This window comes from Dipodomys merriami, unplaced genomic scaffold (assembly GCF_024711535.1).
Source record: "Dipodomys merriami isolate MVZ:Mamm:240054 unplaced genomic scaffold, mDipMer1.0.p SCAF_3, whole genome shotgun sequence".
Lineage (NCBI taxonomy): Eukaryota > Metazoa > Chordata > Mammalia > Rodentia > Heteromyidae > Dipodomys > Dipodomys merriami.
This window is the reverse complement of record NW_027204492.1, coordinates 99,040,484-99,065,507: the sequence shown is the minus strand read 5'-3', so window position 1 is coordinate 99,065,507 and position 25,024 is coordinate 99,040,484. Positions and strand designations below refer to the sequence as shown.

The following is a 25,024-nucleotide window of genomic DNA, read 5'->3' as shown; positions in this document are numbered from 1 at the left end:
TAGAAATTTCTGTCTGAGAATCAAGCAGCAACTTGAATGACCACTCCGATTAACATCAAAGTTAATGTAGAAAATGATTTGTTATCATTAATGTGCTACACGTAGTATGTGAAACCATATGAAGTTTTAGTACACGCTTCAGAAAATGTCATGATTATTATTGGAAAAGTAAGAACAGGAGCATAATCTTTGTAATTAGATATGAATATTTTGACACACATAAAATGGAAACAAAACCATATTTTTCATAAATACCTTTCATAGAATATATTAATTGGATCTTAGATTACACTGAGGGTCAATATTTTCATATGATGTTATTATGTTCTAAACTAATAGTTGTATTGCCACTAACTTTTTATATTCATTTTGGTAAACCATAGTTTCTGTACTTACATCTTTGCCTATGTTGAAAAGTACTTTATGTAAATAGTGTCTGATTAGACTTTGATTTATTAGTATTAATTACTTGCATTTTATCACTTGAACAACAGCAAAACAGGTAATATTCTAATTCTCACACCAATTTCTTAGCTGTAGGGCCAGAATCTAATTAATCCTATTATTAATAGTTACCTAAATTTTAGCTATTATGTTTCATAGCCTAAAGGTTTCATAAATCTGTATGAAAATAAGAACAGCTGTCATCAGTTAATATACATTTGTTCTTAATTTCATTGGGTAACTGCATTATTACTACATAAAATAACTTAACTCTTTGATAAGCACATTGCCTTATATGAAATGATCAAATGACAAAAAGCACAGATCTTCACTTTACTTATGAATGTTGAATAAATTATTTGGAAAGTTCTTCCTTGTTAGGCATAGATAAAGATTATGAGGTCCTTTCAATCAAGCATTTAGAACTATGCCTGGCTATCATAGTTCAATTCTGAAAAAAAATAATTCCTCCTTCTGGAATAATAATAGAAGAAAAAAACCTAAAACTTTCTAAAGAAAAAGAAATCCTTATCAACAGAATGGTGTGTAGTTTGTTCCTCAGTGACAAAATCATATTCCAGATTAACACAGGATTATTTCTACCAAGTCTTTCCCTTTGGCAAACAAGGGAAGTTTAGCTGTCATCTGAAAAGCATATCCAAATTAAGGAGAGTGGGAGATGGGGGAAGGAGAAATTCACAATGACTCCTTAGCTTATACAAATAGTATATGCCAATACAAATCCTTGAAAAAAAACACAATAGTATGAGCACTTGAAGAGAAGTTATGTTTATTTTAAATGTTTTGGAAAATATATTATACAAGCATTACAAATGGTGTTTCACTTAGAAAGCAAACCCCCAGAACATTTATTTGACAAGCAATTTTCCATAATTACAACCACCTGAAGCATCATCAAATCTCATCACTGAGATCTGAGTTTAGTAGTATTCAATCTATGCATGCCTTGGAATATTTAGAATACCTAGGGAAAGAGTATTTAGCTAATGCTGTCCACATTTTGACAGAGTGTCTAAAAATTGGTCTCTTAGGGTTTGTATTTAATAAGGAGAAACCATATGTCCTTGATATTCAACCCACAGCACTGTGGCAATAGGAAGATAAGGAAACATATTTTAATCCTGTATGCCAAGCTTCATTTCAGAACGGTTTAGCATAACTGGACTTAATGGATGTGACATCCTGTATTTTGCCTCGTAGAGTTTGAGGCCATTTTGAAGATGATCAATTACAATGATGCTATCCCCAAAATGTTAAAATTCATTTCTCTCTTAATTATAACAAGAACAAACTATATATACATTCATACTTATGCATAAATATAAAACTATGACTACATATATATATACATATATAGTCTATATATGCCTTGTTTCCTATCTTTCCAAAATTATGTTGTCTAAAATTTGTTTTTTCTTTAAAATTGTTGCTGATACTTGATTTTATTTTGTCAAATACTTGTTTTTTAATTGTTGAATTCCATGTTTACATATAATAATAAAAATATTTCTACTTCATGCAAAAGAACTCGCTTGTATTTTGAAACATAATTGATTATGTTCTTGATAACTGCAAATAGGTTTTGAATGTAATGGGGGTGTGAACTCAGCATCCTGAAGTCTGATCTCAGAGCCTTGGGATTGGTAGGCAAGTGCTCTGCCACTTGAGCCATACTTCTAGCCCTTTTGAGTTTAGGTTAGTTTTGAGATAAGGTCTTGTGTTTTTCCCCAAAGCCAGCCTCAGGCCAACAGGGATGCTCCTAACTATGGCTTCTCATGGAGTTGACAATAGATATGGACCACCACATCTGCTTTATTGATAGATAGAGGATCTCACTAGCTTTTTACCCAAGCTGGCCTCAAACCATAATATTCTGGGTCTCTACACCAGGTCTTAGATAGCTAGGATTGCAGAACTAAGCCACTGTTTTGCAAATATATTTAAAGGGCTAATGTTGAAAACAGGTAAGAAGCATCTTATCAAATTGTGATGATTAAAAACTCTTCTATATCTGCACTTAAAGGATGATGAACACAAGCAATATGGCGCTTGAGAACATGTGGCCAGAGTAAAAGTACAGGGATGCACTGTGATTTATCTTCACTAAATGAAATATAAATGTATTCTTTGCCATTGCCTAGTGGCTACCAAATTGTAGCATGCAGAAATGATTCATTAATATGATTTAAATCTGTGTATACATGGTTCTATATGCAATATGATACATATAAATGAATAAAATCTTATTACTACCTAAAAAGCAAAATCAAACTCTAAAATGTACCACAAATATTGTTCTCCATTTCAATGAATAAAAGGAAAACAGACATTTGTTAATATATTTTGACCAAAAATCCTCTCCATATGAAAAGAACTTAAACATTTCTGCAAATCCAGATTCTTCCCCCAATTAACAAGAAAAACAAGTTAATCCTCTTTATTAATATGCCATTTCACAGCTTGCAATTGCTGATTGTTAGTACTCCTAATTGTTTTCTTCTTGGAATTCTTGAAGAACTATTATGACAGAATGTGGTTTACATTTTGTCATCCTTTTGAAATTGAAAATGATTTTCTTTTGCTGTTAAATCTATTTGTATTAAATACAAATGCATACTTAATAATTTGAGGGAAGTAATCAAAAGCCTTAGGATGATTCTATTTGGTAAAGAGTTTCTTCTTAAGTAATAACTATTTGATGTAGTTCTGTAGTTTGATAGCAACCTAATTGTTTTAAGTACTTGTAATCCAAGCAGCAGTAATGCCAATGGATCTAATTATCAGTTTAAGAATCCAAACAATGGGAAGCAAGACAACATGCTGCCTTCAAAGGTACGATAACAAAATGAATGCTGGTACATCTTCCTCATGTTCCTGGAAATGATGGGTGACCGAGATTTGCTCCTGTAAAGGTCAACATGCCTAATTTAAGTCATTTTAATTGTGTAACAGACTTCCCCTAATCATTTCTGAAGATAAATTAAGATGCATGTTCTCATTAAGAACAAAACATTCTGAGTCTTTGATATTTCAAAATAATTTGCTTTTCCCAAGATTTCTGAGGTGAGAATTCCTGAGTGAGTATCTAAGGAAGTAAAATGCATCTTGAACCTATTGTCTTCTCATTTTATTTCCTTAAAAACTGGCTGGTTATATTTTATATTACATTCTAGTAAAGAAAATGTGCAGTGGATTTTACTAGAATCAATGTGTGTTTTAACAAATATTGAGTCCATGTAGCTAAGGATATTATTTTATCCTCATTTATTGTGATTTATATCTAATATTGAGAAAAATTAAGAAAGAAATTGTTTGGGACTGATACAGTTATAAATCAAGAGTTAAGGGGTTAGGGGAGTGGGAGATGGGAAAGGGAAACAAAGGAGGAGGCAACAATGCTTGATAAGAAATGTACTCATTATCTTGCCCATGTAATTGTAACCCCTCTATATGGTATTTTCACATTAAGAGCAGTAGTTTTCAAGTTGAAATGAAATACTAAATTTAGGGTCTGATTGTTAGTAAGTAGTTTGGATAAATCATGTAGGTCAGTACTTTTCAAACTATGTGGTAAGCATTATTAACCTTGGTTAGATTATTTAACCATACTATACTTTGTCTCATATATAAAATAGGGATACAAATAATGTCTATCTTAAAATATGTTGCTTTAAGCATTAACTAAGTGAATATATATCTTCTCTGTACTGATTCCATTCCTTTGGATATATATACCAACAGTAGGAGTGCTAGATTTAACTGTAACTCTATTTTTAGCTTTTTGAGAAAACCCCATACTGTTTTCCAAAATGGCTATCCTGATTTATACTCCCAAAGACAATATACAAGTTCTCAACACAAAACAATGATAAATTGGTGAGGTGATAAATATGTTCATCAGTATTATTTAATCTTTGTTGACTATGTACATAGATTAAAACATTGCATTGTACTTCATGAATATACACAATCATTATTTCTCAACTAAAATAAATAAATTAAAAGAATTAAATGAAATAATACATGTAAACCCATGATAAGAATGTACTAACTATTAATATTACAGCTCTGTCCTATAATCCTTCAGCTATTTTAATTTTTAGGTTCAATGATTGATTACAATTTAATTTTCTCATTTTTAACTTAAATTTTGTATAAACTATTGTGTTTTTAAAAGTGAATATATGAGTTTTATCTAAAATTTCTAGTTATATAATTTTTCTAACAGGAACATGTTTCATATAACAATTTGGGGAAACAAGTAATTATTGTGCATTTTCCTAATATGAATTTCTCTGTTCTTGAAATGTTAGGAATAAGTCTTGCTCTGCTTCTATCATGATTGTTGCCTTTTTCAAGAGAAATGAGGAATCTGTGTTGGGCACTGAAAGGCATTGGGAGGTGTTAGTTCCATACAGTTATTTCATACAATATTGAAAATATTTGACTTCATATTGCCAATGAAGAAAATTGTGTTCTGATATCATGAGGCAGGGTAGATACAATGACAGAATTCGTATCTTTTAGGGTAATAGTTGAAAGTACACAAATCCCTTGTGGAATAGTTTAGATAGTTTATAAATAAACTCTTGAAAGCTTCAGCACCCCTAGAATAATATTCTCAAATTTAAAGGTAACTTATTCCAAATCAACACAGGTTTGACTGTAACTTAACTCTGGCCTTTTGTTTGGTAAATTATCAATTATGGCTAACTTTTTGGATTTAAATTGGATTAGATTAAACTGTGACCCAGTGATTTTTCCAACTTCATATATGTTCAAGGCAAACAGTTTAATAATGGCAGTAAGGCTGAGATAAAAAAGTGTTAAATGTAAGAGTCAATTGCAAGGTCATTATTTTTTTCCAAGTAATAAAAACATAGTACTTGATCCACTATAAAATTACAGGCTAATGGTTCAATCCTACAGAGTGGCTCTCAAACCTTGTTCAATGTACCCACACTGATTTAAGCAATAATAAAGTATCATTCCAAAGATTAAATAATGACAAGGAGAATAAATCATATTTTAGAGAGTGCCACCAACTATGAGTTTTTCAAGACTCTGGATAGAAATTTTTAGGTCAAATAATGAGAGAAACTGTTGAATCAAAGGTAGATGGTAAGAATTTGTAATTTTCTAAAGCAATTGAATATTTGTGAATCTTTAAAAATTGAATCAGATACACATTTTAATATGTTAAGAAATGTATTCAAATGTTTTTTTTCTTTCATGCGATTGTTTCTAACATATTTATAAGATTATTTCTTTGTGGCTTTGTATGTCCCTCCCCCACAGTATAATCCCTGCTTTCACTGTATTTGATGTCGGTATAATTTGTGGAGGGGAAGGGGAAAAACAAATAGTTTAAATAGGGATACAGGTGGACCCATTGCAACAATGAGATGTACAAGTCATATGTTGAAAACGAACTTTACAATTTTGGTGAGGGGGTAAGGAGGATCGGGTGGGAGGGCAGGGGGGAGAATGGGAAGGGATGGGAAGGGTAAACAAAGGAGGAGGCTACAATGCTTGATAAGAAATCTACTCATTATCTTGCCCATGTAATTGTAACACCTCTGTACAGTATTTTCACAATAAAAAAAGAAATTGTTAATGCTGTTTTCAAAAACATCAAAGTCCACTTTTGGAAGAATAATCAATAAAAATAATAAAATATATTCCCTTGCCCAGTCAAGTAGAGTAGATTGTGTCATCCTCAAATATGTCACTGTGAAATAAATACTACACAATCTAGAAACAGAAAATCTCTCCAGTTATTTGTCTAGGAAGAGGGCATAAATCAACAAAAGTGCCCCCCCCCCTTTCCTCTCTACCAAGACAGGAAATGTTTGGTCACCAGAGTCATTTAAGATCCCTATTAGCCTAGACACCAGAGGAATCTCTGTAATGAACTGTAGTAACTAGCCTGTTCTGTGATGTTTCCCAGAATTTGACATGCAAATTCGAGTCACTTCTACGAAAATGTGTTGTTCCTTATTAAAGATGATATGTAACCAAACTTCTAAAGGTCCTTTTTCTGTCAGTTGCAGTTAAACTCTGGGCTTGGGCGCTGTCCCTCAGCTCTTCAGCTCAAGACAAGCGCTCTACCATTTGAGCCACAGCGCCACTTCTGGTTTTCTGGTGGTTAATTGGAGGTAGGAGTCTCACGGACTTTCCTGCCCAATCTGGCTTTGAACCTTGATCCTCAGATCTCAGCCTCCTGAGTAGCTAGGGTTACAGGCTTGAGCCACTGGCTCTAAGGGCCCTTTTTGAGATTTACTTGTTTGTTTTTTTTCCTGGGTATCTCCCTGGATGGTATGACATGACTAAAAACCATTTTTTTAATCCTGTGAAGTTGTCATTGTATACTGGGATCCCAGTGAAGACAGGAAAAACTACTTTTTTCCCTATCTTCACACAACCTGTTTATTGAATTACTGTCTCACTAATGGAAAGGTGACCTAATGTCTGGTAAGGCTGAATGGTATAAGAAATAGCTTGTGCAGTTTATCTCAATTTACCTAATTTGTTGCAATGATGAATTTTTAATTGCTTTAAGCTTCCCTAAAGTATTTAAAAACTGTGGATTCTCTCTCTCTTTATGTGTGTGTGTGCGTGCGTGTGTGTGTGTGTGTGTGTGTGTGTGTGTGTGTGTGTGTGTGTGTGTATCTCGGCATGATAATAAAGTCAAGGGTCCACCTGAGAAATGTTATACAACCCTTTTAAAATAAACATTACAGAGATATTCTCATTAAATATTTAATTATCCTATTAATTATTCTCAAAGAAATAGTTTGATATTTAAAGAAAGTAAATGTAGGTCACCTTCTTTCTCCTTTTTAAAACAAATAACTACATTAAGAAAAAACACTAATTTCCAAGGAACTGACATTTATAAGAAATGGAAATGCTTCATTTAGCATTTGTGAAGAATGGCCAAGAGGATATTATCCTAAAATTACAACTGCCATTACTAATTTTGTTATATGGAGAGAAACATGAAATGATTAAGAATGAATGAAGAATAAAATGTGATTATTTTTAATTTTTTTAAATTTATACCTTCCCCTTTTATTTTATAGTTTGAAAATAAATAAAAATGTTGTCAATGTTATAAATATAATACTCTGTTTATCCTTTATAATTTTCAATACATTAAGATTCCTACATTTAGCTCTATGCTTATTTTTTAATTTCCCAATCAAATTGCAATATTTTAGTTACTTAATATAGCTAAATAGAGAGAACATTTTATATTTTAGTAGAGAATAGTAATATTACATTATAAGTTTACCATGTGTGATTTAGTCAATACTATACATTTTATATACTCTGTATGTGGCATAAGATGGTACATCTTAATTCAATTTTGCTAAGTGCATGCACTTATTTCAAATCAAAAGTTTAGAATATATCCTGATATTTTACACAAAGCTTGTCTGAGAATCCATTGAAGATTACTTTTTTGTGTCTTTTCCTATCCTGTTTAATAAAAGTTTAGTTATATAATTGAACTTTGGTATACAAAATGTCCCTTCCTAACCTGCACAAATATTTTAATATGCTTCTATAGTTACACTGTCCAATATGATGGTCAATAGCCACAGATGGCTAGTTAAGTTCTAAATGTGGCTATTTTGAGATGTGATGAAAGTATATAAGGTAGTCCATTGTAAAGAGATAGTACAATAATAATGTAAAAACATTAATACTCAATATAGTTATTAAGTATTGACTAATATATCTATAATATGGCCCTAAAATATTTTGCTTTTTGTGTTTTACAAAAATATAAAAATGGATGATAGGTCATAAGATACAGATGTCCTTGGGTGTAGTGATAACATTTTGAATAAAACATAAATTCACAATTTATGAAAAAACAAATGGTAAGCAGAACTTCATTAATGATTTTTGCACTTCAAAATATACTAACAAAAGAATGGATAAGCTACATAGTGGGAGAAAACATTTGCAAAAGACATACCTAATAATTAACTATTATTCAAAATATAAAAAAATATTAAAAATTAATAAGGAAACAAATGACAACATTAAAAATGAAGTACTTTATGTGCAGGTATAAAAAAAAACAATGTAATCTACTGATATTATTTTATGGAGGTTGGATAAGGGATGAGGAGGAGAGACTGAAGGGATGATTTGTTTGGGTATATTGAAAATATGCATGGAAATATCCCAGTGAAGCTCTTCTGTAAACCTAAATATGCTAATATCTTTAATGGAGCAAAGATCTTAAAAATAGAAGATATATAAATTATAAAGACTTGAGAAAATATTTTACATCATTTGCAATCAGACTTAAGACAACGAGATATAATTACACATTCATTAAAATGTTCCAAATCCAAAACGATGTCAACACTATATACTGGTAAGGATTTGAAGCAACAGAAACTCTTTCATTGTCAATGGAGCCATATAATCATTCAGCCACTTTGGAAGAAAGTCTGGTAGTTTCCATGCATAACTGAATATACTCATCACAGGAGCTAATCATTATATTTCTTAGTATTTATCTAAAAGAGCTGAAAATTTACATCATACAAAACTGGTTACAACAGTTTTAATCATCATTGGCAAAACTTAAAAGTAACTATGGACACTTGATAACAATGATGTGTTATTATAGATGCATCAGCTGTGACAAAGGTTATCATTCTGATAGGGATTTGATAATACAGTTAGTTATACTTATATGGAGACCAGATGTACATGGTACATGGGAAATCTCTGTACCTTCCTCTCAATTTTTTTGTGCTAGTCTTACAGTTTGAGCTTAGAGTGTTGGCACTTGGAGCTTTTTCACTCAAGGTTGGTGTTATAACTTGAGCCACAGCTCCACTTCCAGGTTTTATTATGGTTAATTAATGATAAGAATTTCACAGTGTTTCCTGCCCTGGATTGCTTTGAACTGTTATCCTCAGATCTCAACCTCCTAAATAGCTAGGATTAGAGGTGCAAGCCCACAGTGACTTAGCTTTTTAGTTGTTTTACTGTGAAACTATAACTCCTTTAAAAATGAAAGCTATTTTTGAAAGTGAATGTAGAGATATAGTAGAATAAAAATATTTTATCTTCTTTTCCAGTAAGATACCAGAAGTGATGTTTTATTAAAATCAAGAGAGCAAACAAAGAAAAATGATGCCGAATCTAGGACACTAGGGACTGAACATGGAAGAGACTAAAAGAGAGGTTTTAGAACAGTGGCTACATAGCAGACTCAAAACATTCCAAAAGATGCAACAACAAGCTTGAGTTCATGTCTTATTTTTAGCTTGTTTGGCCTCTAACAATAATGATATCTATCTTTTTGAGGTCATCTAGCCTGGTGTTTTTTTTTCTTCTTTTTTCTCTTTTCCTTTCATCAGTTCTGCAAATACTTTGATACCTCAGTATTCCATTTTGGACTTGTGTTCTCTTTGAGGTGCCTCATGCAATACTGTAACCTTCACTATCAACACTAGCAAACAAAATCATAAATCTATGCTTTCAACTTCGTAGACATTATTTTCTACACATTGCTTGTTAAAATTTAGTCAATTCCCATACCCCTTTAAGCAAGACATTGGTTAACTAAAATGCATCAGTTTTCACAGACCATTCAGCATAATAAAAACAAAAAGAAACACTAATCTCAAGCATTCTTCTCAGAGGACCTCAGTTCCTCTTGCACTCATAAAAATAATAATGAACACTAATTGAAGTTTGTCATGTACCAAACATAATAATCCTATGTACTTTGCAAGTAGAATATCTTGTAACCTCATAAATAAATATTTGATGGGGAAGTTGAGGCTTGGAAAGTTTTCTGGAATTTATTCAGGTTTACATAAATGATAAACTGCAGTTTTATTATTATTATTCAAGTAATCATGCTTTACACTGTTTCCCTGACAGCCTTATACATAATCACATCAATAAACATGCTGATACTTAAAAGAGATCAAGAACTCACAAACATGTCTTTTCTTCTGTCTCTGTTCCACTTTGACCTACTGAGGCAATGCTTTAAAAATATCAGACTCACTCCTTCTTTTTTCCAAGCATTATCCAAATCTTATTGTTTATACCTATAATAAATTATTCTACACATATAACATCACAACCATATATTTAGACTTAGCCATAACTTTGTGGACACATTCAGACAATCCTTAGAAACACAGGCCTTGAACTCACAGCTCCATTATATGTTTAATAATTATGTACTACAGTTATTTCTACAGGGCTTTCAAAAAGTCAAGTCCAGGGTTAGATCCTTGGTAGAAATGATGTATGATGACATGAAAGAAGGGGAAGGAAAAATTATACTTAAAACAAAACTTGAAATAATAGTAATATGACCACTTTTTCACTTCATTCTGCTTATTTCTTCCTTCCTTTTTACTAAGATGAGCATTAGTGTAGATGAAAGAATATTCTCTTTTTTTTTTTTTTTTTTTGGGTCCGGTCGTGGGGCCTGAACTCTGGGCCTGGGCGCTGTCCCTCAGCGCCACTTCCGGCTTTTTGCTTATGTGGTGCTGAGGAATCGAACCCAGGGCCTCATGCATGCAAGGCAAGCGCTCTACCACTGAGCCACCTTCCCAGCCCCCGAAAGAATATTCTCTAAGCATTGTATACAGTGATGATGTGTCAGGTTTCAGATTCTGAAAAAACTCTAAAAATTGCAAACACCAGTGATAATGTAATTTATAGGCGTCCTACATAGTAAACATGATGCAGGAGGAAATTACAGGCTCACATGATTAGTGGGAATTTTTCTCTTAACTGCCATGTTCAAAGATCTAGAACACCTGACATATAGTAGATATGAAATACATGCTCAGTTGATATAGCCTTTGTGTCTATTTCTGTCAAATCATGTTTTCCTTAAATATAAATAGTTATTTGTAAAGGATACAACTTTTGTTCAGAGACATAATATTTAAAATATTCTCTGCCAAACATTAATGGTAGATAATTTAAACAGTATGATCATCTAGGAACTCAGAAGTTTAAAAAACTGGTTTTCTTTGGGAAGGTGAGCTAAATGAAAGAAGAAAACAATTAGAAATTTCATCTACAACTCTCATTTGTTCTCATTAAAAGACAACTAACAACAAGCTAAGGACTGACTTCATTCATAGGTATAATTAGTGTCTGCTATTCTCCATTCATCAATTGATCACAATTCTGGACAAGAGTAAAAATACTTGCTTATTGGTAACATTTTTTTACTTTTACTCATTCATTTCTTCACCAAAATTGGGATAATAAGAGCTGTCTTTAGCAAAGACATATTTAAAATCATGTTCTGCCTAGTTTTTTTTCAAGAGCTTTATATATCTTCTCTCCATCTGCACTACAGAGAGGTTGCTACAGGTGAACTCACACCAATGAAGTACTGTCAGACTTGATCTTAAATCTCTGTGTTCTGACCACAATGATAATAATTAGATGAAGAATTGTAGGAAGCCAAAGGAAACCTGGTAAAATAACCTATGAAGCAGAGAACACAGGAAGACCTTCAAACTGTCACTAAAATGAAATTCTCCTGCTGAAAATAATTAAAAACAAGAGTGATATTATCTATCATATATGAAAAATTTACAGTGGAAGAAAACATGGAGATAGTCAATATTAATATCTTGATGGGTTATTTTTCAAACTTTGAGCACAGTTATATTAATTGCTTTCTTCCTCCCCTGTCTGAATATAGAAAACAAATAACTGGAAAAAAATTAAGTACTACATATACAAACATTGTAACTGTATCAACCAGGTTAGGGGTTTTAAGTCTTGCAACATATCATGTGTCTTATAGTACTTAAAGATGCAATATATAGGTACCTATTTGGTTGATAATTATCCCAGTTGGATTAGAAAATAGAGTTGCCACAAAATAGACCCTGACTTAAATCAAGTAGAGTGATTCTTAGCTGGAAAAAGAAATGGTCATTCTCTTTTGAGGATTCACTAGCTTTCTCAGCGAAGTTTCCTCAAGAACTTTCTTCTACAGAACTTACATTTTATAGCTGAGATTCTCAAAGCAACATCAATATCATTTGAGAGTTTGTTACAGTTGTGAATTCCTGGGTCCCACCCTACACTTGAATTGGATGCTCAGTCTGTGGGTCCTAAGAATTCATATAACACATTCTCTAAGTGACTACAATGCATTTTGCTGCATCTTTCTGAGGAGAATGTGTGATATCAATTATACAAAAAGGCAAACATTTGCTTTTTTTCATTTTATACCAATGTATTTAGGCTTCACACTACATTTGGCATGAAGGATTATTGGTGACAAGCAGTTGTATTATTCCATCACTGTTTACTGTCTTGGAATGTCACTTTTTTTTCAACTAAAAGTTGAATAATTACTTGGTTAAAACAATGTCTCAATTTGCCCAATCTTCACCACAAATATATAATTAATCAGGAATGGAACTGTGATCTCACTCACAATCTCTTTACTTTACTCCTACAGATCTCTTGGCAACTGCCCATCTCAAAGTCAAACTTCTTTAACCATTGCACATTTCTACATGTAAATCTTGCCTTCATCTATCCTGATACTGTCTTTGAATGGACAACTCTGGATTCAATGTTATGTTCTTTCAAAAAATTGTCTTTCCCTCCAAGCAATTAGTCATTCTTTCCTGTGTACTCTCACTGCATTGTGTTTTATTTTAATTATTTGTTTATACAATTATTTCTGCATTCAGATGACAATCTCTCAGAAAAGCCATGATGCTATGCCAGGCACATAGTTGGCATACAGTGGATGCTGTATTTGGTAAATGTTGAAAAGTTATTTTAACAACAATGTTCTCTAGTGGGATGACACCAGAGTGCCAACTATTCTGTCCAACATGAATATAAATCACTAAAGTCAATATGTGTTGTTTTGCTAGAAAGTTATGTTGGGCTATAAAGCAGAATAAATCAGATAAAAATTGCATTTGCCCATAAGCTATAGAATATTTTTTTGCTAGCAACAATAATGCTAATTGGTAAATATTTACATTTGCAAGCTAAATAGGCTTGCCTCAGCCTCCCCTAGAATATATAGGTATAACAATCAACAATTTCAACTTTCTCAGATGTTATTTCATAATATGGTAACATAGAGAGTAAAACCTTTAAAAGTAGCCAGAATGATCAAGATTTCTGTAATCATAAGTAAATTAAACAAAACAACACATTTCAAAGTAAGATCTGTCCAGTAACAACTTGTCTTTCATTGAATACCCTGAGACCTAGGATGTTCTAATTTTCATTTCACTAACTGAATGATATGCTTTGGTTACTTATGTATTGGCAAAAACTACATTCAGGAAAACATTACAGGAAATGGTTGTATGAGCTTTAAGCCAGTTAGCATAATTATCTTGATTCTAAAAACATACATGTCAATCTACCAGTTACCCTAACACTAAAAGTAGATATTTGGGAGAGAATACACAAGTAGCAAATTATATTTCTTGTAAAATTATTTAAAATAAATATTCAAATTATTTCTCACATGATAATTTGTTGAAAACTAACAGAAAAAATATTCACAAATTAGAATATTGTTTAAATTATTATGATAAAAACTATTACTTCATTCACTAAAATATAAAAATATAACTTTTCATACATAGAAGAATCAATCACAAATAATCAACAAAATACTCCCTAAACAGAGGCTATGTCTGAGGTAATTAAATTTCCAAAGGTGGATTAAAACCTTTGTTATTACAAGCATTCAATACTCCTATGGTGTTTGCAAAGTTTGGACAAAACTATCATTTTCAACTTTAAGTCAAATACAAAGCTGCCTATTATGTTGTGAAGAATGAAACAGAAAAAGGACTAGAACATGGAACTAATGACAGTCATTAAATCCAATTTAGGATCAAAATCATGTTGTAACTTATTGGAGGATGATTTATTTATACCTTCCAATTAGTCTATGTCTCCTTTTTACTTCCATATATCTTTTTCTCAAACCCAAACACAATGTTTTATGGAAAAATTACTTTTCATGACAATTTAAAAACTACTTTATTTGAAAAAAAGCCTGGGTGAATGAGCAAGATACTTATAATGTGAATTATATTTGTCATGACTAAACACTAGATGTTTCCTTGGATTATAACATATCTACAAGTTACATAGGAAGAATACTTACCTTGAAAAATCTTATCTAGAAATGGTTTTGTGTTTCTGGAGAGATAAATATTGTTTGCTTATCTTTATAGAGTGCATGTGATAAATCACATCCTAGCAGAAATTTATGGAATCAAAGGTTAATAGAAGAGTTATTTTGAAAAAGAGATAGTGCTTGTTTTAAAATGGTATGTAGAAAGTGAAAATTCATATTTACTGCAAAGGCACATTTGGCTTCAATTAACACCAAAATGATAAGGATATATTTAATCACATTTATTTCCTTAAAATATACTTTGTTATCTGTCTATAATTTACAAATATCATGTAGATGTGTGTATGTTTCACTGATAAACCTTTGGAAAGCAATTCCTTTTAGTGTTATATGTATGTATGTATGTATGAATGTATGTATGTATGTGTGTGTGTGTGTGTATAATTAAAAACAGACAAACTTTATTGCTTTTCCGCTCTTTTTTATGGTCTTTCCAACACAGTTTTTATATTAAGAATCTTTAAGACTAAGTAAACTCATCACATTCATTAGTTCATTGTGAATACTGGGATTACAAACAAAGCACATATTCTTTCCTTGGGCTCACATTCCAGACTTTTGGTCATAAAAATGACCAGGTTACCTTTAGGGCAAAGTACTGCTTACTCCGATCCAGCGCTTCCCCCCCCCGCCCCCCGCCCCCAATCTTACTCAGTACTGCTTAATTGAACAATTAGCCAGCATCCTCCAAATGAGCCTATACATTCCATGAAGTCAATAGACTTCAAATTTACCCAATTGTGTATATCAAATAGGTCTAAAATTCTGCTAAAAGCCATGTACTAATACAATATATACGTTCTAAGTGATGTATTTCACAATGGTGTCTAACTTTTCATACCATCCGGTGTTTTATTTTTTTCCTGACATGTTTTCATTAACAGTTATTTTTTGTATTTTTTAATTTAAATGTTATTGTAAAGGTGATGTACAGAGGGGTTACAGTTACATAATAAGGTAATGAGTGCATTTCTTTTTGATCAGCATTACCCCCTCTCTCCTTTTTCACACTTCCCCCCACCCTGAGTCACCTCCCCTCCAAGGTAAAGTTATTTTCCAACATATTTAGTGAGTATCATTGTTGCATTGGTTCACACCCCTTGTCCTTTGTCTCACCATTTCTATGATCTGTGATTCCCCTTCCCATCCATAAATCAGATAAGCATATATAGCACAAAGGATGCCGATATAAAAAACAGTCACAACAGGAAATAACCAAAGGGAAAAAAAGAAAAAAAAAGAAATAACTGCAAACAGTAAAAAAAACCCTCTTGTTTCCATTTCTTGGAGCTCATATTGGTAAGCATCATTTTATATGGTCATATTCACATAGCTATTGAGCCATTGTTTTCCACTGCTAAGAATATTTGAGACATATTCTAGTTCTGACAAATGGACATATGAAGAAATGTTCAATATCTTTGGCCATAAAAGAAATGCAAATCAAACTACATTGAGATTCCAGTTTACCCCTGTTAGAATGGCCATTATCAAGAAAATGAATAATAACAGATGCTGGCAGGGATGCGGCCAAATGGGACCACTACTACACTGTGGGTGGTAATGTAAACGTTTTCAACCACTCTGAAAAGCAATATGGAGTTTCCTCAAAAGACTAAACATAGAACTTCCCTATAGACTAGCAACCCCACTCTTGGGCATTTATTCTAATGACCACAAAAAAAAGGTCACACTAAAGCTACCAGCACATTCGTTGCAACATTATTTACATTAGCTAAGATATAGAATCAACACAAATGCCCCTCAGTAGATGAATGGATCAAGAAAATATGGTATATATATAGAATTCTATGGCTTCTTCAGATAGTTTAAACTGAATCAACTAGTTTTTTTTTTTTTTAATTCCCAGTCTTCTCTAAAATTAGCATGGTCATTTACCTGAAATTTTGACAGGAACTATAAAATAATATGAAAAGGATACTTTTAAAGTTCTCAAACATAAAAAATACACATATGTACAATTTTATCTATAAATGAGTTTTTTCCTTTTGTTTTTACACATATTTGTTTGTATTTATTACACTTAAGAGATTCCTAATAATGGAAATTCTGTATTGGAAAGAATGTGGACTCTCCTGATCCAATTGAAAATGTTTTGGGGAGAACATTTGTATAATGTAATGTAAAATAATTGGGAGTCAAATGCACACATATCTAATTGCTGTAAGGAAGTCCCAGTAATATATTGGTAGAAGAGAAGCTATCAAATTTGGTTGGTATATTGCCAAGCAAGTTTTAATGAATGATACTTGGGAGTATCATTGTAAACAGGGTGATGATCTATTTAGCTTTGTGAGAATAAAGATTATATAATGCTTATAAACCTCATAAAATAATTCACTGATAAATTAAGCCAGAGATATATTTTTCAGAAAATATATTTATAATTCAGATTTTTAAAGAAATATTTGTTTGAAAGCCTGTGTTTATTGTCTATTTCAAAATTCTAAAATTAAGAAAGTTTTAAGGAAGCAAACAGATGCACTAAATAAATTATTTACATCCATACTGGAAATATTGTGAGAATGATTTTAATTGTAAATATCGTATATCAAATATTTGAGTTCACAGTTAATGTATGCTTTTGTTTTAGTGTATTTTTAAATAATTTTATTATTCTTCCTTTAGTTCAAATTAATTGAAAATTTCAAAATGTATATTCCAGTTTGAGTTTATTGTTAAAATTTTATGACAGAAATTTTTAGTTGCTAGCTTTTTCTCTTCAACTAATAAAATAAGAAAATGGACAGAGGAATGAGGGCGGGGATGACACTGTTTAAAAGAAATGCACCTAGTGTCTGACTTAAGTAACTGCAATAAAACAAAAAGAATCAGAAAATGAAAGCACATTTTTATTTTGAAAACTTCAGTCATTTGTACTTCTTGCCAATATACATGAGAGTGCCTGGGAAAGTTCTGTTGTGAAATAACATAAAGAATGGTGATAGTCTGAAACCTTTTGCAATAGCAAACGAAGCATTGGTGCTAGTGGATTGTTTTAGATCCAGTACCATTTTTTTTCACAAAAGGAGAGAAAGTCCACAAAAAGAATAGTACCTCTATACAAAGTGTGTAGGGTAGTGTGCTATAAATTGTTACTCACAATGACTCTATATCCTCACATCAAAATGCTAAATACACATTATATAATTTTTCCTCTCTTACTGTTTTGAGTAGAGAAACAAAAAGTTATTAAGTTTATAGTCCTATTGACTGGATTTGATTTATAGTTGATCACTAAGAATTTTTGGATTTATTCATATATGAAGGGCAAGAAAACTGACGTAATATTTGATGTATTTTCTCAAATCTAGCAATATTAAATAAAATTCCAATTTATTCTAATCTTGAAATCCAAGTAAACCTCTTTATATTGTATTCCAGATGGCAGTGTTGAAGGAAAGAATCGTACTCTTGGTTCATATACAATTATGTATAGTCGTGCTATTGATCTCAAGTTGAGTTATAATATACAGAAATATATTAATAGTGAAGACTGATTCTTGCCAAAAAACAGGATGATTTGCCTTTTTAATTCTTGGAAATATGTTCTAAGTTACTGGGCTATATAGATTCCAATGTGATTGTTTTAGGTTTCCAAGAATTTAGTAAAGATCAGAAAGATAAAACAGGATCATTTCATCTGACATAGTTTTCTAAAGTGTGACATAGACATGTTATTCAATAGAAGATGTTTGCTACTACAATGACTTGTGTCATAAACAAACATTATTAGGAAGAACCAAAGATGTACATTTCATAAAATTAAATAATCTCTCATTATTTTATGCTGCTCATTCTTTAACTAAGAGTCAACAGTAGTGACTTATTTTTGTAATCCCAGCTACTCAAGAAGCTGAGATCTGGGGACTGTGGTTCAAAGCCAGGCGAGGCACAAGAGTGCAGGAATCATACCTCCAATTAACAATAAAGAAAGAAAGAAATATGCAAACAAGCAAGCGAGAAGTGGAACTGTCTTGATTCAAAAGGTAAGAACAATGGTGAGTTCAAGGCCTAGATTGGCATACATGCATACAGACACACACACACACACACACACACACACACACACACACACACACACACACGTGTCAAGTCAATATATTTGAAGAATTAAGCAAGTAAAATAAAATTTGTACTGAGAAAAAAAGAGCACTTAAGATTCATAAGTACGTAGTCTATTCTGAAATTTCCACAAATATTGTATCATAAAGAGATGTAATATAGACTTTCTTACCTTAGAAAATTGTGCATTTATCCATTTTGTGAATGTTTTCTTTTGAACATCTTCTCTTTCATCTACAATATAAAGTACAAAAAAGGATTAAGAGTTAGAAATATATTTTTCATGTAGTGCATAAGTGACAAAATAATTTCTAATTATTTATGTTAATGTTATTTTATATTTAGTATTAAGTTCAGTGATAAATGAATTTAAGCATAAGTCATGGTATAATTAACCAAGTTGAAATTATATCCAAAAATAATATTGTTAAGTACAGTATAATTCAACCAAACATAATTTTTCTACGATAATAAATAACCACTTTAGTTTAATCCAGAGTACTGTCATTTTTTAAAAAAATCTATTCCTGAGTCCATCTTTATAATGTTATCCCCATCCATGTAGAAATAGCTATTCACTTTGTTATACCACATATATGCACTAGCATGGGCCTCATACTCTAAAGTAGAGGCTTCCTAATTAGGAGCATGGATTTTTTTTTTTTTTATAAATTGTAGCATTTCAAAATTTAACACATTGTCTGAACAAGTTAAAAGTTCAGAAAACAAATATTTAAATGCTTGAAGGGAACTGACTATTCTATAAGTCCAAAATCTAAACTTCAGGAAATGTCAAATAAAAATGCAAATGTTACTCTTTATGACTTATATATATATATATATATATATATATATATATATATATAAATACTCAAAGGAAAAATCTCTAAGGATTTATACCAATGGATTAGGGTGAAAATTATTAAAATGGCTTTATAAAGTTCATACTGCTAAAACTTGTCTGTTTTCCTAAGCTGGAAATTAATATTGAGTAAATGGGATAGAAAAGTCATCAAGTGGTTTATTAAAATGTTTCAAAGTCAAAGACTTATATTTAATTTATTAGAAATATGATAATATTAATTAACATTTATTAAAGAGTACATTAATAACATGTAAGGTTTAGAGAGTTTGTATTTTAGTTATTTCAGTCAAAATAACTACTACTGGATACCCTAAAATGTAACCTTATTCCCCCTCACAATAATTTTCAGTAGTAAATCTCCAATTTTTTCTCTTCTAAAAACATAATTTTCCATAAGAAATGTATGTGAGCATTAAAAATATGTTTATCTTTAAAAACAATATTAATCGAGTAGATATTTTTAACAAACTTGAAAAATAGCAGTGGATAAATAATATTTTAAATCATCTTCTTAGGTGAGAAGCTTATTTACAGTCACAAAATATATTTTTTTAGTTGAGCTATTTCTACAAGATAACTATGTAAAATGTTGATATAACCATTATCCATTACAGCACAAATCATGTATATAATGTACATGTTTTCTTTTGTTGACTCATATAAGTGAATAAAAGTAGATAATATTTTCAAGCATATAATTGCCTTTTGGAGCCTTTCATTGCCATAAATTTAGTACCATCCTTTTCAGAATAATAAAACAAGAAACAGAATGTCCCAAATGATCAAAATTTAACTAGATGTCTGTAAGAGGCTGGTCTATGCATCTCACTGGTATATCCTGATATTCCTAAAAATAAATTGCCGATTTGTAATTCTACTTAATGTTTTCCATCACACAAGCATGTGTATACTTTGTAACATACCAGAGAGTAAATGAGTTTGCTATGGCTAAAATACAGTTTTCCCAACAAAACAACTGGAGGCTTTAATCTCAGTCTGGCAGTATTTATAGGTGGAGTATAATAGGAGATTTTTGAGTCCCAGGGGGCAAAGCCCTTGTGAATAAATTAATGTCACATATTGGAAATGGGTTCTTGCTCTCACAGGAATGGATTAGCTATCATTAATCCAGGTTAGAGCAGCATGATAGGATTTATTTGCCCGCCTTCCCCTTTTCTGCTGTGACACCCTCATCAGAAGCCAAGCAGAGGGTGGTGTCATCATCTTGAACTTCAAAATTCATAAGCCAAAATAAAACTACTTCTATTAGCTAGCCTCTGGCTAGTGCACCTATAGTCACAGCTATACCAGAACCATAGAAAGAAAGATGAGCAGCAACCAGATTCAAAGTGTAAGACCCCATTAGAAAAATAATGAAAGAAAGGGCTGGGGTATGGCTCAGTGACAGAAAGCCTCTCTGGCAAAAATGTAAGGTCCTGAGTTGAAACTCCACTATTCGAGTTTAATCAATGCATGAACTAGTTAATTTTGCTATAACAATAATACATTAAATTAGAGTTACTGAGAGCACTGATTCAGATATTTTAAACCTTATCTCATTACCAATAGCCTCCACTAAAAGTCACTTGAAAATGGGTACTCTAAAAGCATGTAAATGAAAAAAATATTGTTTTTATTATTTTAATTTAAATGTACAGAGTCCTTGAAGGCAGCATTCAAACCCTGACATTATACCCTAAATATTATTCATCTAAAGTATAAATCATGTTGAATGGAAGGTCCAATATATAAACATCTTCAATAGATGGCCTCTATTGTTCCTGTTGTATTTAATAAAATTTAAAAAAATGTCTGCAGTAGATTGCTTGCTAATGTTTGGTGTTTTCATAGCAGAATGCATTTTCATTAGCATGATAAATATAATTCATTTTATTATTTTTATATTAAAACTTATAGCTATTATTAGTGCCTTATTGTTTGTAAGTCTATTTTACTTACATCAACACAATCAATTTATCATTTTCTATTCCATATATTATAAAAATAAAACTCAAATTGAATAAAGCTAATAGGTTATAGGAATTACCTAGATATAGACAATCAAATTTAAGTTCTTGATTTTCAAGTTGACCAGATATCTCCTGTTTATATTATTATTGAATAATGACATAGAACATAATAAGATAATCAGATTAATAAAAGCTGAATGTATGAACACTTTCAAGTGTGCTGCTTTGAATAAAGCAGAATTTTCCATTTATGTGACAATGTATGTGAATAGCATTCTAGAATTTTATAATGTACAACTTCAATATCATTATGAATTTATCAAATGTTTACTATAGCACATTTCTCATCAGGTTGGATATTTGGTGCATAATATTTTAAGTAACAATGTTCCTACATTTATTAACTGATATTTAGTGTCATCTTTTTGCCATATGTAACATTTTAACTTTTTATTAAATTTTTTTTTGTGGGTTGTGGGGCCTGAACTCTGGGCCTGGGTGCTGTCCCCCAGCTCAAGGCTAGTCCTCTACCACTTGAGCCACAGCACCACTTCTGGCTTTTTCTGCTTATGTGGTACTGAGGAATCAAACCCAGGGCCTCATGCATGCAAGGCAAGCACTCTATTACTGAGCCAACTTCCCATCCCCTATTAAATTTATTTTAAAGGGAACATAAGAATAATATTAATGGGGTACCAAGTGAATTTCTGATACATGTGTACTTCATATGATACTTAAATAAAGGAAAACATCTATCACCTCAATTGCTTATAATTTCTTTATAATGAATATTTTCAAAGTCCTCCCTTGTAACCTTTGGAAATACATACCACCTATTTATCTATAATTTTTCCACTCTATATTGGTTCAGTAGTAATTCTTATGCAAATATGTTAATACCCATTGATCAACCTCTTAAATTGTCTAAATTTTTCTAGCCTCTGGTAACCTTTATTCTACTCTTCACTTCTAGGAATATTGCTAAGAACTGGCATATCATTTTTCCTATGGTCTGACTCATTTTACTGACACCAGCAAGAATGAGGTGAGGAGCTTCTTTATTATAATTTCAGTTAATTGTATATGTGTACACAAATACATAATTTGTGTGGCTCAAATGGAAGAGCACAGCCACAAGCAAGCAAGCTGAGCAAAATGTGAAACATAACTATGAATCTAAGCCTTTGTACTGGCAAAAAATCACTACCTATATATCTATATATCTGTTGGTGTCAGCTTTTAAGCAATTGCCATTATGTTAGATGTAACAAGATACTTGATGCTTGTTATAATATGAATTGCTCTGATTAATAATGAAGTAGAATGTTTCACATTTACTTATTTTATATGCTTCTACTTTTGTCAAAATACTTACACAATTTGCTCACGTATCAGTTATTAAATGTTTTAAAATTAATTGAATTAAGATTGAATATAAATAGTTTTAAACATTTGATGTATAAAGATTCCATTTTAATGTCTGAAAAAGATGAACCTTTTCTAAAAACCTTACTAAATATACAGTTTCATGGAGTTGATTGACCTCTCAGTGGAAGTTTCCTATTACCATGAAATCCATGGCAACTATCACTATCAAAAACTAAGTTACTGCCAGATGTCGGTGGCTTACGTCTAGCTACTCAGGAGGCTGAGAACTGAGGATTGAGGTTCAGAGCCAGCTGGTAAAGAAAAGTCCATGAGACTTATATCTTTAATTAATCACAGAAAAAGCCAGAAGTGGAGCTGTGACAAAAATAGTAGAATGCTAGCCGTGAGCAAAAGGAACTCAATGACAGTGCCAAGGCCCTGAGTTCATGCCCCCAGACTAGGGGGAAAAATCATGTAGAATGGGAACACTACAAAAATAAATTAAATGAAATGTTCACTATCATTTAAAGTAAGTACTTTAGCTTTTACTTTGTTTGGAGTGTACCATTTGCTTTCTTGGAGACAAAATTTTACAGAATTAAGGGCAAGGAAACAGCAGATAACACAAGGATTTAAACTCAACTGACTATGACTTACTGAGCTTCTCTGCATCAATTGTGTGTGCAGAAATTTAAAACTTTGTTTGAATTATTTTACTTTCTCATTGACTTTGCTTGGTGTGTGTATCATGCTAAAAAATAAAACAGTCTTGCCATTCAAATCTATTCAATTGTTAATTTTATATTGTTTAATTTTTTTTTTTTTTTTTTGGTCATGGGGCTTGAACTCTGGACTTGGATGCTGTCCCTGAGCTCTTCAGCTCAAGGCGAACGCTCTGTCACTTGAGCCACAATGCCACTTCTGGTTTTCGAGTGGTTTACTGGAGATAAGAATCTCACTGACTTTCCTGCCGGGGCTGACTTTGAACTGGCATCCTCAGATCTCAGCCTGAATAGCTAGGATTACAGGAGTGAGCCAACAACACCCAGTTTAATTTTATATTGTTTAGAAGTTGATCATTTAAACATGATTAGTGTATACCTACTCTAAAGGCAATATACATGTACGTTATTTAGAAATACATCATTATATTGATAGTTTAGCAAGACTGATACTATTGCAGATACATAGAGTATACAAATTAATACGGAAACAGCATTAAAAAGGAATAAGGAAAGAATAAGGTAAATTATGTGAGGAAGTATTTATCTCCATCTTCTTATTCTGACATTTTAAGAAGCATTTTCTCAAGGGTTATTTTATAACTGATTTCCTTTTACTAATAAAAGTATACATGGGTATATTACTATGAGAGACAAATCTTAGAATTCTTGAATTCTGGAAATGGCAAGAAGAACTACTACTTCATAAATTGCAGAGTGACCAATGTTTTATTTTATATTGTTTTTGGGAAAAAATCCACATAAAATTAGCTTTGTAATTATACAAAATTTGTATTCTCAGAATTCATTAACCTCTTCTAATAAAGTTATTTTATTCAATCTGTCTAGCTTTTTACAGTTTTTAAGATTAGTGCACTGACCTTTCACTCTGTTGTTAACTTTTATAGTCCTAAACCTCTCAGGATTATATATGTGGGATATACTAAACCACAATATTCATGATTCAAAGAGTAAGTTATTACAGAAAAAATGATATCAAACACTAAATCAGAAATGGCTTCCAATGATGATGCAATACTTATTAGCATTATAACCTTAAAATCTGTGTGACTAATTTTTATGGAGATATTATTTTAACTTATGCAAGAGTTAAGATATAATAAAATCATATATGGGGCTGGGAAGGTGGCTCAGTGGTAGAGCACTTGCCTTGCATGCATGAGGCCCTGGGTTCGAGCCCTCAGCACCACATAAACAGAAAAAAAAAAGGCCAGAAGTGGTGCTGTGGCTCAAGTGGTAGAGTGCTAGCCTTGAGCTGAAGAGCTGAGGGACAGCACCCAGGCCGAGAGTTCAGGCCCCACGACTGGAC

General features: G+C 31.7%; 1 protein-coding gene across 9 annotated transcripts in view; it reads right to left on the bottom strand.

Moving 5' to 3' along the window:
- Window positions 1–25,024, bottom strand: part of Dmd (dystrophin) — a 2,040,854-nt gene that overhangs the window by 1,727,944 nt on the left and 287,886 nt on the right. For all 9 annotated transcript variants that reach the window (XM_070040660.1, XM_070040663.1, XM_070040664.1 and 6 more), the window contains one exon: window positions 18,942–19,003. In XM_070040660.1, coding sequence (XP_069896761.1) covers window positions 18,942–19,003 — 62 coding nt within the window. The remainder of the gene's footprint in view (window positions 1–18,941; window positions 19,004–25,024) is intronic.